This window comes from Anser brachyrhynchus (assembly GCF_964034855.1).
Source record: "Anser brachyrhynchus genome assembly, chromosome: 30".
NCBI lineage: Eukaryota > Metazoa > Chordata > Aves > Anseriformes > Anatidae > Anser > Anser brachyrhynchus.
The window spans coordinates 601,970-618,909 of record NC_137723.1 but is presented as its reverse complement, the minus strand read 5'-3'; the positions used below and the strand labels follow the sequence as shown (position 1 = coordinate 618,909).

Below are 16,940 nucleotides of genomic sequence, written 5' to 3'. Positions count from 1 at the left end.
CGGAGGCATGTTTGGCACACAACCCCACCACCCTTCCTAAATGTGCTGCTACACATATTTAGGAAACCTACACGCCTGTGAAGACAAGCTGAGGGAGTTGGTGTTGTTCAGCCTGGAGAAGAGAAGGCTCCAGGGAGACCTCATTGCAGCCTTCCGGTACGAAAAGTGGGCCTACAAGAAAGCAGGAGAGAGACACTTCATTAGGGAGGGTATCGATAAGACCAGGAAGAATGACTAAACTTAAAGAGGGTAGGTTGAGATTAGATATAAGGAAAAAAATCCTATGAGGGCGGTGAGGCACTGACATGCGTTGCCCAGAGAAGTTGTGGATGCCCCATCCCTGGAGGTGTTCAAGGCCAGGTTGCGTGGGGCTCTGAGCAATCCGATCTAGTGGAAATTGTCCCTGCCCATAGCAGGAGGCTTGGAATTCAATACTCTTTAAGGTCCCTTCCAACCCAAGCTGTTCTATGATTATGATCTCTCCTCAGTGAAGCTGGTTGTGACCGTGTTGGTTTTCTCACGCTCCTCCCTCCCTCGCAGCATCTACTTCCTGGTAATACGGACTGCAAAATGCTGCTGACATAATAAGTAGTCACCAGTTATACCAGCCTCACGCCTCATTCCTTTGAGGCATCCACCACCACCCATGAGCGGGGGTTGCTCTCGCCATGTGGGGTGGAAAGACAGAAGGTACAGAGGAGAAGAGAAGAGACCCATCTTTGCAAAGTGGTGCTGTTAAGCTGGCTGGCAATATAGAACAGCTCTATAAAGGGCCTGCATGTTCTCACCCTGCTGGCCCGCAGTGAAGGCATCAGCCAAGAAGGGCTACTGCTGAAGATTCTGAACTTCTGATCATCTGTTGCAGAGATTTCTGCTAGCTCTTTCATCTCACATCAGCGTACACTGGTGTTTTCCTCTCAGCAGGCTTAAGCCCATCTTTTTAGACTACTTTCTAGATCCAGTCTTGACAGCAGGTATATGCCGAGTGCCCTAGTCCTTGCACCCACAGAGATGCAGCTTTGTGTTTGGTTGCTGATTGCTCCCAGGAGAAGTGCCATCATTGCAACCAGAAACCTTAAAACAATGCAATTGTTTGCACAGGTAGTGTGGCTGCAGAACCACTCATGCCCATGCGCCTCAGGAGCATGGTCTCCGGATGTTTTTTGACAAAGGAAGAACCAGCCCCCAAGGACAGATTTACAAAGTTGTTCTGAAGTTTAGTTATGACCATGAGACCCCCTCCTCCCCTAGGGAAAGGACAGGAAGAGAGCAATTAGCAGCAGCTCATATACAGCTTGCAACACAGGGCGGTGCAAACACCCCCAGTCACACCATTAAACCCATCCTGACCCTGGCAATGCCTTCCCTCATTGCCAGGCACAGCAGGGCAGGAGCAGGGCCTTGGCTTGCCTGCAGTCGTATGTTGATGTCCCCTGAGATCTTGCTCTTCTCCAGGGTAGAAGTTATCTCAGAACAGGACCTGGGGTCTCGTGTCACCTAGTGGGCTGTTGCCCCTACTACATCCCAGCAAAGTGCTCAGGCCTTTGCTTGCAGCTCTGGGCAGAGACAAAGCCATCAGTGGCCTGCTTCTAGGAGAGTTAACTCTTTCCGTGCACAGCAGGGAAGGCTGAGCAGGGCAGAGCGCTTAACCCTTTCCTCACATAGTGGCATGCTCTGGGGCAGCCAACCGAGAAGGCCGAGGTCAATCCCTAACCGACCTCTTTGATTTTCTGTGCCGCAGCTTCACAACACATTCTGGTTCGGGGCCAGGAAGCCATGCTGCACATCAGGAGGAGCCATGGCCAAGGCTGAGCTGCAGCCCAGAGCTCCTCCAACAGAGCTGATGAGGGGTCAGGTACCTTGGGCGGGGTGCAAACAGAGTCCCAGGGCATGGAAATGCCCCCCCACAGGAAGAGCCTGAGAGTCTGGGCTCTCCCAGGGTGCTCAGTGGGGGGAAAAGCCTTTGGTGCAGCTCACAGCTCCCCGCCCACCAGCAGCCCTCGGAGGGGCGCCCTGTAAGGCAAGTGAGAGCCTGTCTGGACGCCACCCAGGCAGCGTCTTGGTTGCAGGAGGTGCACCACGGCCATCCTGCAGCTGGGTCCAGCCTCAGGACACTTGCATCCTCCAGCCTACACGACTCAGAGGAGCCTGGCTGCCTGCAACGAGGGTGGGAGCAGCCTATAGTGGACTCGAGGTAGGCCCTCTTCATTGCTTGTGCAGAGAAGAGGCAGGGTTTTTCCTTTTCCACATGATTCCCCCTTTGAGACGGGGACTGGCATGGTGCTTAGCACCACCTGAGCATCTAAAGTTCAGCACCAGACTTGGAAGGTCATGGAAAAGGGGAAAGGAAAAGCAGGATCTGACCCATCTTGGTGTTCAAGGGTGGGAGATAGCTGTCCCGACCCAAAGCATGCAGCTCATGGCTCGCTGCTCCTCTCCTGGCTGCAGCCAAGAGATTAGCTGGGCCCTGTAAAAGCGGGTGCAAGTCCTCAGCAGGAAGGCTCCGGATCTGCAGTGTTGTTTCCTGAGCTTTGGTTTAGACTCTGTTTGTGAGGTTTCTGAGGGGGCGCAGGAAGGGGTTGGAGCTGGGAAAATAAAGAAGTGAGCAGGGACTATCAGCATGCTTTGCTGACCTGTTGAATCTCTAATAATATATCTGGGACTATATTTCTAAGAGGCACACACACCTGACATTAAATGAATCCTTTGCATGTATGGATTCCTGCATGCTATAAATATTTGCCTGCCCCCTGTTCTCTGTCTCAAGCTAAAACCTCCGGGTAAGGAATTTTCCTCTCCACCCCCTACATGTCTTTAGGGGATCCAGCAGGCAAGATCTTCCTCTAGTGGCTCTTCTGATGTTACCTTTTGTTCTGCCAGCACGTGGTTTCCTTGCTTGCTTGTTCTGGGGCTTGTGCTACTCCTTAACTACAGGACTTGGCTTTCTTTTTTCTGCAAATGCTTCCCAAGGCTGCTGTTCAGGATCTGCCTGCAAATGAAGGCCCATTTTACAGGCAGCTGCTGGTCCTCCCTCAGGCATGGTCAGCATTTCCACCAGCTTAGGCACTGGACTCACTCAGTGCTCCTCTTGAATGGGTCAGAGGAAGAAAATACTCTGAAACAAGAACAACCTCACAGCTCGTGGGTTGAGACAGGGACAGGGGAGATCACTTACCGATAAATAGCACTGTCAAACGCGACGGGGCAAAGGGCAGCTCTCCGTGGGTTGCAGCCCCCTCTTAGGCCACATCCGCCTGCCCCAGCATGAGCTCCTCAGTGGGCTGCAGTTTAGAGAGCTGATCCACTCTGCCACATCGTGGGCTGCAGCAGGACAGCCTGCTTCACCGTGGTCCCGGCCACAGGCTTCAGGGGAAATTCTGTCCTGGTGCCTGGAGCACCTCCTTCCTCTTTCTTCACTGACCTTAGTGTCTGCAGGGTTGTTTTCATCTCGTTTTCTCCCTCCTCTGTGACTACTGCTGATGTGCAGCAGATTTTTCCTTTCTTAAATCTGCGGCCCAGATGGCTTTTACTTCCAAGCAATGGCCTGCAGCTGGACTAGGGCTGGGGAGGGACAGGGACAGGGACTGCTGTATTCCCCTAAACCTACCGTGCCATTTCTCTTGTCCCAGCAGGTTCCAGTTTGACATCTACCTTTCACCTGTGATTGTTGCAGCCTGCAGGAGGGCAGGAAATGGCCATGGCACATCCAGCTGAGGTAGGGGCTTGGAGAAGCAGCCAGGAGACGCCAGGGGGGAAGGGATGTGAATGCAGGGGGAAGATGAGATGCCCTCAGCCAGCATTTGTGTGCTGGGCACAGAGAAGCCACTGGGACTGGAGCTTCTGTCATCAACAGGCTGCTTCTACATGGAGCCTCTTTGCTTGCAGGAACCCGTGACCTTCGTGGAGGTGGCCGTGTATTTCAGCAGGGAGGAGTGGGAGCTGCTGGATCCTGCACAGCGAGCGCTCTACCGGGACGTGATGCTGGAGACGTACGCGTCCGTAACTTCACTGGGTGAGGGCTTTGCTTCCTTTTCTCCTCATTAGGGCAGCCTTGGCGGTGTACAAGAAGCCTCTGTGAGCAGGACATATAATAAACACAATGCAATTATTAACTGCATACAGAATTATAAAATAATAAATAAAAAAAACCTAAAAGCACACACAAAGAGGATAAGCATGAATTTAAGAAGGCATTAGTGTGTTATCCACTATAACATATATATATAATGATCTAATGATACAATAATATAATATATATAATTATGCTGTTTATTAGAATATGTAATAATATAATATAGTAATATATATAACTATATATTATATATAATATATATATAACTATATATATAATATATTTATAGTTATATGACATATAGATAATGATATAATGATACAATAATATAATATATATAATTATGCTGTTTATTAGAATATGTAATAATATAATATAATAATATATATAACTATATATATTATATATAATATATATATAACTATATATATATTATATTGATAGTTATATGTACATACGTATAAAAGAGCTTTTCTTGGTGGTTGCATGTAAATCTTCCTTCTCAGCATTGCCTTCCTCAGTTTTCCCCTAAAGCTTCTTGAAGTCAACTGCATTGAGCAAGTAGGTAAAAAATAAGGAAAATAAATAAGTCCCTGCAGTAATTTCAGAGACGGAAAAGCCTTGCTGTCTTCAAATGAAGCTAGTCTATGTTGTTGGCTTGAATGATGCTGGGCCATAAATGTGGCTTTACAAGAAGGGAGTGCTAACATAGTACACGTGGACACTTAGCAGCTGTGTCAAACCCATGGAAATCATAGGGTCATAGAATGGCCTGTGTTGAAAAGGACCTTAAAGATCATCTAGTTTCAACCCCCCTGCTCTGGGCAGGGTTGCCAACCACTAGAGCAGGCTGCCCAGAGTCGCATCAAGCCTGGCCTTGAATGCCTCCAGGGATGGGGCATCCACAACCTCCCTGGGCACCCTGTTCCAGTGCCTCACCACCCTCTGAGTGAAAACCTTTCTCCTAATTTCCAACCTAAATCTCCCCTGTCTTAGTTTAAAACCATCCCCCCTTGTCCTATCACTAGCAACACATGTAAACAGGCGTTCCCCCCCCCAGTTTATACACTGCCTTCAGCTACTGGAAGGCCGCAATGAGGTCTCCCTGGAGCCTTCTCTTCTTCAAGCTAAACAAGCCCAGTTTCCGCCACCTTTATGCATAGGAGAGGTGCTCCAGCCCTCTGATCATCTTAGTGGCCCTCCAAATGCTCTCATCTCCTCTGTTTATGTCATTTAAGGATTACCTCCATCCCCCAAACCCGTGGTGATCTCTCAGCTTGAAGAAGGGGAAGATCCCTGGATCCCAGATCTGCATGGCGTGGAGGATGTGACAGGAGACCTCAGCGCAGGTGAGGTGGTGGAGGAAAGGAGGAGATTGGGGTTGGCAAAAGCCAAGATGAGAGGATCAGAGATCTCTGCCTGGGCCATATTATGGGCACTATGGGCTGGTTCTGGATTTCCTCTGTCATCCAGCAGGTGACAGGATCCCAAAAGCAAAGGAGACTCTTCAGAAAAGTGGCATGGCCCAAAGGCAGTTGAATGGTGACTCTGTGGGAAAAATCAGGAGGGGCGTCCAAAAGGGCCTGGAGCATGGAAAGCATCTCAAGAAGCCACTGAAAACCCACCCAGGAAATCGAGCAAGGAATCCCCTAGATGGCAGCAAAGGTCAAAAAGAGCCTAAAGAACTGACAAAGAAGCAAGGCTGCCAGAAGAAAATGGAGAACCAATGTGATGAGTGTGGAAGAATCTTTAAAAGTCATTCCCATCTCGTTAAGCACCAGCGCATCCACACAGGAGAGAGACCCTACAAGTGCTCACAGTGTGAGAAGAGCTTCAGAAGCAGCTCTGAACTCATCTACCATCAGCGCTTTCACACAGGAGAGAGACCTTACAAGTGCTCACAGTGTGAGAAGAGCTACAGAAGAAGAGCAGATCTTACCTACCACCAGCACTTTCACACAGGCGAGAAGCCCTACAAGTGCCCTGAGTGTGGGAAGAGCTTCAGAAGCAGTTCTCAACTCCTTTTGCACAAAGTAACCCACACAGCAGAGAGACCCTACAAGTGCCCTGATTGTGAGAAGAGCTTCAAAAGGAGTTCTGTACTCAATTCGCACAAACAGATCCACACAGGAGAGAGACCCTACAAGTGCCCTGATTGTGAGAAGAGCTTCAAAAGGAGTTTTGTACTCAAGTTGCACAAACGGATCCACACAGGAGAGAGACCCTACAAGTGCCCTGATTGTGACAAGAGCTTCAAAAGCAGGTCCGAGGTTATTATCCACCAGCGCATCCACACAGGAGAGAGACCCTACAAGTGCTCACAGTGTGAGAAGAGCTTCAGAAGCAGCTCTGAACTCACCTACCATCACCGCTTTCACACAGGAGAGAGACCCTACAAGTGCTCACAGTGTGAGAAGAGCTTCAGAAGAAGAGCAGATCTTACCTACCACCAGCACTTTCACACAGGCGAGAAGCCCTACAAGTGCCCTGAGTGTGGGAAGAGCTTCAGAAGCAGTTCTGTACTCGAGTTGCACAAACGGATCCACACAGGAGAGAGACCCTACAAGTGCCCTGAGTGTGGGAAGAGCTTCAGAAGCACTTCTGACTTGATTAAGCACCAGCGCATCCACTCAAGAGAGAGACCCTACAAGTGCCCTGATTGTGAGAAGAGCTTCAAAAGCAGGTCCGAGGTTATTATCCACCAGCGCATCCACTCAAGAGAGAGACCCTACAAGTGCCCTGATTGTGAGAAGAGCTTCAAAAGCAGTTCTCATCTCCTTGTGCACAAACTGACCCACACAGCAGGGAGACCCTACAAGTGCCCTGATTGTGAGAAAAGCTTCAAAAGCAGTTCTGTACTCAAGTTGCACAAACGGATCCACACAGGAGAGAGACCCTACAAGTGCCCTGATTGTGGGAAGAGCTTCAGAAGCAGTTCTGACTTGATTAAGCACCAGCGCATCCACTCAAGAGAGAGACCCTACAAGTGCCCTGATTGTGAGAAGAGCTTCAAAAGGAGTTCTGTACTCAATTCGCACAAACGGATCCACACAGGAGAGAAGCCCTACAAGTGCCCTGATTGTGAGAAGAGCTTCAAAAGCAGGTCCGAGGTTATTATCCACCAGCGCATCCACTCAAGAGAGAGACCCTACAAGTGCCCTGATTGTGAGAAGAGCTTCAAAAGCAGTTCTGTACTCAATTCGCACAAAGGGATCCACACAGAAGAGAGACCCTACAAGTGCCCTGATTGTGAGAAGAGCTTCAAAACGAGTTCTGTACTCAAGTTGCACAAACGGATCCACACAGGAGAGAGACCCTACAAGTGCCCTGATTGTGAGAAGAGCTTCAAAAGCAGGTCCGAGGTTATTATCCACCAGCGCATCCACACAGGAGAGAGACCCTACAAGTGCCCTGATTGTGAGAAGAGCTTCAAAAGCAGGTCCGAGGTTATTATCCACCAGCGCATCCACACAGGAGAGAGACCCTACAAGTGCCCTGATTGTGACAAGAGCTTCAAATGCAGGTCTGAGGTTATTATCCACCAGCGCATCCACACAGGAGAGAGACCCTACAAGTGCCCTGAGTGTGCAAAGGGCTTCAAAAGCAGTTCTGAACTTAGATCCCACAAGCGCGTCCACAAAGGAGACAAGCCGTAGTAGTGCCCTGATTGTGGGTCGAGCTTCTGCCAGAGCTCGAACCTGGTCACCCAATTCTAGATCCACACAGAAGAGAGCCTTACAAATACCTTGAGCAGAGGAAGAGCCCTGTGGCAAACTCATCTACAAACCCTCCTGCGGATCAAACTCCCTCTCCCAAAACTTGGCTGAGAGCAGAGAGAGAGAAACCCTGTCCCTAGTGTGGGCATCCAACGATGGCTGTTGGGCAGATCCAATCCCCTCTTCCCTTCCTTATTCTGTTTATCACTGCGTAAAATATTCTCTGGGATTCCTTGCACGTCACCTTTTTTCCCATCACCTTTAGGGGAGTTGCTGCTCAATGGTTTGGTAACAGCAGTAAATACCAAGTCCCAGAAGCCGCAAGAGAGAGATTTGAAGTTTCTACCGTGAAACCCAGCATAAAAACCCAACAAAGAGCAAACTCCCATCCTTGAGCCTTGAAGCCGTGGTTTATCCTGGTGCAGACAGTAGAGAACTCTAGGTGTCAGGAAGATATTTGCCGGCGCGTTTCTTGGGAGATATCGCTGTGAGCCCAGCAGGGAATGATGCATTTGCTCCATCTTCTTTGAGCAGCTTAGGAGATTCCCCAATGCCGTCACCTCCTCTGGGATGCAAAGGGTGTAGGGATGCTGATAGAAGAGTCTGGAAAGGAAAAGGGAAACAGGAAAAGCCAGCTGATGCTCTCTGCTCTCCTCTATCCTTGTAGCCAGGCTCCTATTTTGGCAGTGCCCAGCTCACTGCTCCTATCACAAGAGCCCATGGGGACCAGCTGGCCAGCTGCAAGTGAACCTTTGTGAGATGTCATGCAGGAGAGCTAAGAAGTCAGAGCAGTGCTGGGTAAGGAGTCCAGAGTTTTGGTGATGCTCATCCCAGACCAAGGCAGGCAACACTTCCAATCTCCATCTGAGCAAGCAACATCCTGCCAAGATTCACAAATGACACATCAAGGCACAGAAAAAAGTCACAATTCCCACATCTCTGCATAAGGAAATGCTCCCAGTTTCACTTTGACTCACTTGGATAAGGCAGACCCCATTTTGGCTTGTGACCGGTGTGCCTTGGAGTCTTCCCATCCTTTGGCTGGACCGTATCACCCTTCCTGGCCTTAGGTTCTCGTGGGTGTTCTGGGACAAATATATCCTGTTCCTGCTTTGTCCCCGGTGTGGGAATTACCCATATTGCTCCCCTTTTCAGCTGGAGATGGGGTGCCAAGTGACCACACAAAGGAGAGCCCAGAGCTGGCTGTGGCTAAGCCACTGGAAGCCCTTGGGATGTTGGTAGGTAGATCAGAAGCACATTTCTCCCAGGGGATGAGGAAATGAGGGTATGAGGGTATGACGGTATGAGGAAAGTCACTCAGGAAAGTGAGTCTTCACTCAAAGAGCCCAGGAAAGTCACCTCTGCTCGCCTCTGGATAAACCCATATGCTGTGGGTCAGTGCATGAAGATCCAAAAGAAACCTTGGCTGGAAAGAAAGGAAGAAAGCATGTCTGCAGGGATAATGGGAAGAACTTCAGCTGGAGCTCATTCCCTAGAAAATAAGAGCAACCCAACAGAGGGGAGAGTGCCTTGACTTAAGGAAGAGGTACATCCAGAGCTAGGAGATCCTCACCCATGACAGACCGCATGCTGGGAAGAAGCGCTTACAAACGCCCCAGGTGCAGGAAGAGCTTCAGCCACAGCATGAACTCATTAAATATCAGCAAATCCAGGTGGGAGAAAGACCCTACAAGTGTGGGAAGAGCTTCAAAAGCAGTTCCCACCTTATTTCCCACCAGCACGTCCATACAGGAGACAGACCCTGCAAGTGCCCCAAGTGTGAGAAGACGTGCAAAAGCAGTTCAGAACTTACTTACCACCAGCGCATCCACACAGGTAATAGACCCTACAAGTACAATAAGTGTGAGAAGAACTACGTAAAAAGTTCCCAGCTTGTCATCCACCAGCACATCCACATGGGATAGAGACCCTTCTGAGGGTGGGAAAGATTTCAAAAGCAGTTCTGAACTCAATTACCACCATCCCGTTTACACAGGGTAGAGACAGTAGAAGCGCTGTCTGTGTGGGAGTAGCTTCAGAAGTTATTCCCACCCTATCTTTCACCAGAGCATCCACAAAAGAGACGGATCCAACAAGTGCCCCAGGTGTTGGAAGAGCTTCATCCAGAGCCCCAGCCTAGTGGGCTATTTGTGGCTACAGAAAGAGGAGAATCTTATAAGTACCTTGAGCAGAGAAAAAGTTTTGAGTCAAATTCATCTTCAAAATGCCCTCAAGAGCAAACTCCCTCCCCTGGATCTTGAAGACGTGGTTTAGTCCCATGTTTAGATTAAAGAGCACTAGGTGTAAGATTTGTCTGCATGTGTGTTACTTCAGAGGTATGACTGTGAGCCCAACAGCATGCATGTGACTGAGAGAAAAACTCTGTCCCTAGCTTGGGCACCCAACTAGTGGGATATCAGTTCATGGCTGTAGGATAGACCCAGTCCCATGGGTACCCTTTTCTGATGCACAATGCTTCATGATCTAGAAGGCCACTCAGGACATTACCCAATGCTTTTACAAAACCCCTCTAGGATGCAAAGGGTGCAGCTGATGATCATGGAATCATGGAATGATGGAATGATAGAATCATGGAATGGTTTGGGTTGGAAGGTGCCCTAAGGATCCTCTAGTTCCATTATGAGCAGGGATGGCCATACGCTAGACCAGGTTGCTCAAAACCCCATCCAACTGAGCCTTGAACGTCTCCAGGGATGAGGCATCCACAACTACTTTGGGTAATCTGTTCCAGTGTGTCACCATCCTCTGAGTAAACAATGACCTCCTAACATCTAATCTAATTCCCTCCTTCTATAGTTTTCTCCCTTGTTCTATTGCCATCTGCCCCTGTAAAAAGTCATTCCATCTTTTTTTTTTATAAGCCCCTTTTAAGTACTGAAAGTACATAAAAAAGTACATAAAGTCTCTCACCATGTCCAGTTTGCTCTTCTGTTCTTGTTGCAAGCAGCTTTTTTAACCCATTTCCTAAGGAAACTGCAGGAATATTGTGTGTGTGCGTGCATGCATTCGTCTCTCGATTGGTGCCGCCACCACCCAATGGCCAATGGGTGCCCAAGTAGCACCTGGAGTCACTGGGTGCCGGGCAGGACCCAGTCCGTCAGGTTGCGGGGGGGGGGGACCGCTGGAAGCGGCGTGGGTCTCATCCCCCCTCCCCAGGGCACCCGGAGACCTTGGATGGGACCCAGGCATCCTGCAGCCCCCCTGCTCGAGTTGGAACCCAGCTGTCCAGTGCCCCACATCTCTCCACAGTTCGGCACCCGTTGTCTCACTTGCCTGATGTTCCTCATTCCCAGCATCCGTCGACCTGGAGGGGTCCCCTGTACCAAGCATGCCATTCCCACTGCCCATTGTGGCGCTACCCCTGACACCCCCATGCCTGGCAGGTCAGGAGGAAAGTGAGGATGCACCAGAGAACGGCTTGAGGAGAGGGCCTGCGCCTCCGATTATTGCAGGGTGCTCTGTGGCAGAAGCCTTTGCCAGGGGGACCCTTCCTCTTCCAGCTCTCTCAGCCTCTCTTCATAGGAGAGAGGAGGTTGAAGGTTTAAAGGTTGGACTAGATGATCTTAGAGGTCTTTTCCAACCTGAGTGATTCTAGGATTCTGAGTTCCAGTCCCGGCATCATCTTTGTCATCCTTTGCTCAACTCTCCGGTAGTTCTATGTCCCCCTTGTACTGGGGAGCACAGAACTGGACACAACACTCCAGGTGCAGCCTCACCAGGGCTGAGCAGAGGGGAGACATTCAATTCACCTCCCTCGACCTGCTGGCAACACCAACACCTAATGCACCCCAGGATACCATTGGTCTTCTTGGCCACAAGGGTGTGTTTCAGGTTCATGGTTAACCTGTTGTCCACCAGGACTACCAGGTCCTTCTCTGCAGAGCCGCCTTCCAGCTGGTCAGCACCCAATCTGTCCTGGTGCATGGGTTTATTCCTCCTTAGGTGCAGGATACTGTACTTGCCTATGTTGAGTTTCACGAGGTTTCTCTCTGCCCAACTCCCCAGCCTGTCCAGGTCTCTCTGAATGGTAGTACAGCCCTCTGGTTTATCAGCCTCTCCTCCCAGCTTTGTATCATCAGCAAACTTGCTGAGGGTACACTCTGTCCCTTACATCCAGGTCGTCACTGATGGAAAAGTCGAGTGAGACTGAACACAGTACTGACCCCTGGGGGACACCAATAGGTGCCGGCCTCCAACCAGACAGCAGCTGAGCACAACCCTCTGAACTCTGCCATTCAGCCGATTCTCAATCCACCTCACTGTCCACTCATCCAACTCACACTTTCTGCATTTATATATGTGGATATTGTGGGAAACAGTGTCAAAAGTCTTGCAGAGGTCAAGGCAGAAGTCAAGGTCATCCTCTGCTCTCCCTTCATCTACCCAGCCAGTCATCCCATCACAGAAAGCTATCAGATTGGTTAAGCATGATCTCCCCTTGGTGAATCCATACTTACTGCCAAGGCTGCCTGCCCTGTAGTTTATTCGGTTCTCCCTCTTGCCCTTTTTGAAGACTGCAGTGACATGCAGGTTTCCTGCCCTCTTTGCTTGCCTTCTTACTCATATGGATACATCGGTCTTGATCTTGGAGGAAGTGATGCTTGAATATTAACCTGATCTTTTGGCCCCCATTTCCTTCTAAGGCCCTAACCCAGGGGATTCCTCCAAGTAGGTCCCTGAAGAGGTCAGTGTTTGCTCTCCTGATGTCCAGAGTAACTTTTTGCCTTTCTTCCTCCTTGCAAGATCCTGAACTCCACCATCTCATGGTCACTGCAGCCAAGGCTGCCCTCAACCTTTATGTCTCCTTCTTTGTTAGCACAAGGTCCAGAGCACACTTTTCCTCTTTGGCTCATCTATCACCCATGTCAAAGTAGGCATTGCTGCTCTCCAGGAACCTGCTGGACAGTTTGTGTCTAGCTGTATGATCTTTCCAGCAGATATCAGAGTGGTTGAAGTCCCCCACGAGAACTAGAGCTTGTGGTCATGAGCATACTTTCATCTGTCTGTGCATACTTTCATCTGTCTGTAGAAGGTCTCAGTGACTTCCTGGTTGGGTGGCCTGTAGTAAACAACCGCAATAATGTCACTCATGTAAACCTGAAACTGGCTAGCCCCTACACCCGGCCCAAGTCAGGAAACACTTAAGCAAGAGGAAGAAGGCAGGGAAACCAAAGGCAGGAAAGAACACAAGAGTCACGCTAGGCCTTAATTTTCCCCTGCCTGGACAGGGACAGGAGGGGATGACACCACAAGTAGTATTGCCAACAGGCAACAAGACCCTCACAAAGGCCCTCCAGGAGAGGGCGTCTGATTGGGAGCATGTCGAGATAGCATGATAGGCACAGGGAAGGTCTTCTCCTATGTGCTTACTAACAGGTATGGTTAATGCACCTTCTTATCCTTCCCTCCTTGGCTCTCTCCCTGCCTCCATTCTTTCACCCTTTATCTGTCCCTTCATCCATCACACCCTCCCTCTGTCCATCCCTTCATTTGCCTGTCCCAACATTTGAGTCCTAGCCTGAAAATCGGGAACCACTTAGATGATTGTGTGGTGGGGTACAATCCCAAGCCAGACAAAGACCCACTGACAGTGGTGACCCTCTGTTATCCAGCACATTGAAGGACTTTTTACCCCCCAGTTTCCCATCGTGCCATTGTCCAGCCCAAGAGAGGTAAGACTAGAGATGTCTGACAACAGCGTACAGTTTCTCCCTTCATTTTTCCCACCAAATTCCTATCATGCTGTTGACTGACCAAAGGGTATCAAGATTAGAAGTGGGCAATGCCAGCCATTTTTGCTCTCTGCTGCTTTTAGGAGGAAAGGATGGGAAGGTGCATTGACCATACCTGTTAGTAAGCACATAGAAGACCTTCCCTGTGCCCTCCGCGCTATCTCAACATGTTCCCACCAGCCCTACAACCATGCAATGGAGCAATCAGACAGCCCCTCCTGGGGGGCCTTTGGAAGGTTCTTGCTACCTGTTGGCAATGCTGCTGGTGGTGTCATCCCCTCCTGCCCCTGTCCAGGCAGGGGAAAATTAAGGCCCAGCGTCACTCTTCCCCACGTGCCCCTTTCCTGTCTGTGGTTTCCCTGCCTTCTTCCTCTTGCGTGAGTGTTTCCTGACTGGGGCTGAGTAGAGGGGAAGTAGCATCCAACGGCCACGGCCGCTGCTGGCTACAGGGGCACCGAGGACCCACCACCCCCGCCAGGGACTCTGGGAAGGGACATGTGAGGCCCTGAGGTACTGAGGGGAAGGCTGGTGGGGTGGGAGGTCTCGGGGGCCACTGAGCAGTCTTGAGACAACTGGGAGGTATGGGTGGACAGCTGAAGTTCTTGAGGATCACATGGAATGTCTGTGAGGTGGGGGTACTAGCAGGTTTGGAATGTGACTGGGAGGTTTATGGGAACTGGAAAGGTGGGGTGGAAAACTGGGATGTCTAAGGGGTCAACTGGGATGTTTGGGGGAGTAACTTCGGTGGTGTGGCTGGCCCAATGTGAGGTCTGGGAGTCAGCTTTGAGGTCTGTGGGATGCCAAGATATAGGGGAGGAGATGAGAGTAGAAAGAGAAGAAGAGGAGGAGGCCTCAGAGGGTGGGGAGAAGGAAAGAGGGACAGATGAGGAAGGGAGGGGCTCTGGGGAACGGCAATATTGGAGGAGGGGGATGCAGAGATGGGGAGCTGGAGGGATGGCTGAGTTTGCTCTGGGTGACGCTGGTTAACCCCATCCCCACAGCCCCCACTGCGATGTCCACACCCTCCTCCAATGGGACAGCCACCCCCATCCCCAGCGCAGCGGTGGGACTGACCCTGCTGTCAGCGGCGATGGTCATAGGGCTGCCAGGGAACGCCCTTGTGTTGTGGAGCTGCGCTGCCACCCGTCGCCGTGGCATCCCCATGCTGCTGGTGTTCCACCTGGCCCTGGCCGATGTGGCCACCCTCCTAACTGGCCCTGTCTACATCCGCTTCCTGAGCACCGGTCGCTGGGACCTGGGCCTGGCTGCTTGCCGTGGCTGCAACTACATCTGTGGTGCCGCCATGTATGCCAGCGTCTTCCTCATCGCCCTGCTTGGCCTGCACCGCTGCCTGGTGGTGTCCCGGCCATCGGCGGCAGTAGTGGCGGGTGACCGCGCCGCCCAACTGGCCCATGGGGCCGCGGCGGTCACCTGGCTGGTGGCCTTGGTACTGGCCACTCCCTCTATCGCCTTCCGGCATGTGGAGGATGGGCACTGCAAGCGGAAACACAGCTCCGCCGCTTGGCTGGTGACCCACAACCTGCTGGAGACGGGGCTGGGCTGGGCCCTGCCACTGACCGCTGTGGCTGTCGGCTATGGGCTGCTGCTGCAGCGGCTGCGGCGCACACGACTGGCACGGCGGGGCCGCACTCTCGGGCTTGTGGCCGCTGTGGTGGTCGCCTTCGCTGTCACCTGGGGACCCTACCACATCGCCAGCCTGCTGGAGGTGGTGGCAAAGCTGCAGAAGAGCAGTGAGCCCCTGAACAGGGTTGCCAGGGCCATCCGCCCACCAGCCACTGCCCTGGCCTTCCTCAGCAGTGCCTTAAACCCCCTGCTCTACGCCTGTGCTGGCCGGGGGCTGTGCCACACTGCTGGGACTGCTCTCCTGCCCCGGCTCCTGGAGGGCTCCACGGCTTTCAACAGCACCCGTAGGACCATGGCCAGGACCACCCACCGGGCAAGGGGCACACGGAAAGACAGGGAGAAGGGGGGCGAGGATGTGGCAGTGGAGGACACAGGGACAGGGGGTGGGGGAACAGCAGTGGAAGTCGTGGGGATGGGGGATGGGGGGACAGTAGTGGAGGACACAGAAACAGGGGACAGTGGGACAGGGAGGGCATGATGGTGGAGAAGGCTGTGGAGAGGAGATGGATTTTGTGGTGGCCCTAATACAAACCCCTCCCTCTGTTCATGCCTCTCTCCCTCTCTCCCTCCAACCATTCCTCCCTCCCTCCTTCCATGTCTTCATCTCTCCCTCCACCCCATGGTCCTGGTGAGGCCTGAGCAGGACTGTAACCAATAAAAGAGGGATGGACAAGAAAGGCAGTAATTTGGGATATTCCGCTGGGCCTCTGGGATGATGCAAAATTTGCCAATGCATGCCATGCGTCTGTGTCCGTCCATCCATCCATCTGTGCCAGCAACCAGGAAGGGACCCAGGCATCCGGGGCAGGGGAACCTGGGTGGGTGTAGATGAGTGACATGGGTGGAGATACAGTGTGTGTGTGTGTGGGGGGGGGGGCACTGTGTGTGTGCTCGTGGGGAGTGCTGGCAGGGGTCAAATACCCCAAAATGGGCTCTGAGGGGGGTCGCAGGGAGGTCTGGGGATAGCTGGGGAGGTCTTGGGTTGTGCTTGGTTGTGCTGGGAGGAACGACCCCAGGCACCAGGATGTGCTGGGGGCCACCCAGCTGGAAAGGAGCTCTGTAAAGGCCCTAGGGGTCCTGGTGGACACCAAGTAGAACAGGAGCCAGCAATGGGCCCTTGCCACAGAGGAGGTTAACAGCATCCTGGGCAAATATTGCCAGCAGGCCAAGGGAGGTGATCCTTCCCCTCTACTCAGCACTGGTGAGGCTGCACCTGGAGTACTGGGTCCAGTTCTGGGAGCCGAGTACCAAAGAGACATGAAGCTACAGGAGAGTTGGGCGAAGGATGACAAAGATGATGCCGGGACTGGAACTCAGAATCCTAGAATCACTCAGGTTGGAAAAGATCTCTAAGATCATCTAGTCCAACCTTTAAACCTTCAACCTCCTCTCTCCTATGAAGAGAGGCTGAGAGAGCTGGAAGAGGAAGGGTCCCCCTGGCAAAGGCTTCTGCCACAGAGCACCCTGCAATAATCGGAGGCGCAGGCCCTCTCCTCAAGCCGTTCTCTGGTGCATCCTCACTTTCCTCCTGACCTGCCAGGCACGGGGGTGTCAGGGACAGCGCCACAATGGGCAGTGGGAATGGCATGCCTGGTACAGGGGACCCCTCCAGGTCGACGGATGCTGGGAATGAGGAACATCAGGCAAGTGAGACAACGGGTGCCGAACTGTGGAGAGATGTGGGGCACTGGACAGCTGGGTTCCACCTCGAGCAGGGGGGCTGCAGGATGCCTGGGTCCCATCCAAGGTCTCCGG

At 51.9% G+C, this 16,940-nt stretch overlaps 2 protein-coding genes across 4 annotated transcripts; both read left to right on the top strand.

Annotated features, from left to right (window-relative positions):
* Nucleotides 1–27: 27 nt before the first annotated feature.
* Nucleotides 28–10,730, top strand: LOC308184216 (uncharacterized protein). 3 transcript variants are annotated; one of them, XM_080571088.1, is made up of 5 exons: nt 28–2,194; nt 3,633–3,715; nt 3,886–4,012; nt 5,311–5,421; nt 5,549–10,730. In XM_080571088.1, the coding sequence occupies exons 2-5, from the start codon at nt 3,692–3,694 to the stop codon at nt 7,726–7,728; spliced, it is 2,442 nt and encodes an 813-aa protein (XP_080427214.1). In that variant the 5' UTR covers nt 28–2,194; nt 3,633–3,691; the 3' UTR covers nt 7,729–10,730. The 3 variants fall into 3 exon arrangements, with proteins under 3 accessions (XP_080427214.1, XP_080427212.1, XP_080427213.1); XM_080571086.1 differs by having other exon boundaries at nt 5,546–10,730; XM_080571087.1 differs by having other exon boundaries at nt 3,630–3,715; nt 5,546–10,730.
* A 140-nt stretch (nt 10,731–10,870) lies between these two features.
* LOC308184236 (leukotriene B4 receptor 1-like) lies at nt 10,871–16,683 on the top strand. Its single transcript, XM_080571149.1, has 2 exons — nt 10,871–14,051; nt 14,543–16,683. Exon 2 carries the CDS (start codon nt 14,554–14,556, stop codon nt 15,661–15,663), a length of 1,110 nt encoding a protein of 369 aa, XP_080427275.1. The 5' UTR covers nt 10,871–14,051; nt 14,543–14,553; the 3' UTR covers nt 15,664–16,683.
* Nucleotides 16,684–16,940: the final 257 nt, after the last annotated feature.

What these genes read in the sequence shown, in the direction of transcription:
- LOC308184216 (XM_080571086.1), top strand. Translation starts at nt 3,692, where the DNA reads ATGGCCATGGCACATCCAGCTGAG. An exon ending in CCATGGCACATCCAGCTGAG is followed by an intron (nt 3,716 to 3,885) that starts GTAGGGGCTTGG and finishes CTTTGCTTGCAG; the next exon opens with GAACCCGTGACCTTCGTGGA. An exon ending in CGCGTCCGTAACTTCACTGG is followed by an intron (nt 4,013 to 5,310) that starts GTGAGGGCTTTG and finishes ATGTCATTTAAG; the next exon opens with GATTACCTCCATCCCCCAAA.
- LOC308184236 (XM_080571149.1), top strand. Translation starts at nt 14,554, where the DNA reads ATGTCCACACCCTCCTCCAATGGGACAGCCACCCCCATCCCCAGCGCA.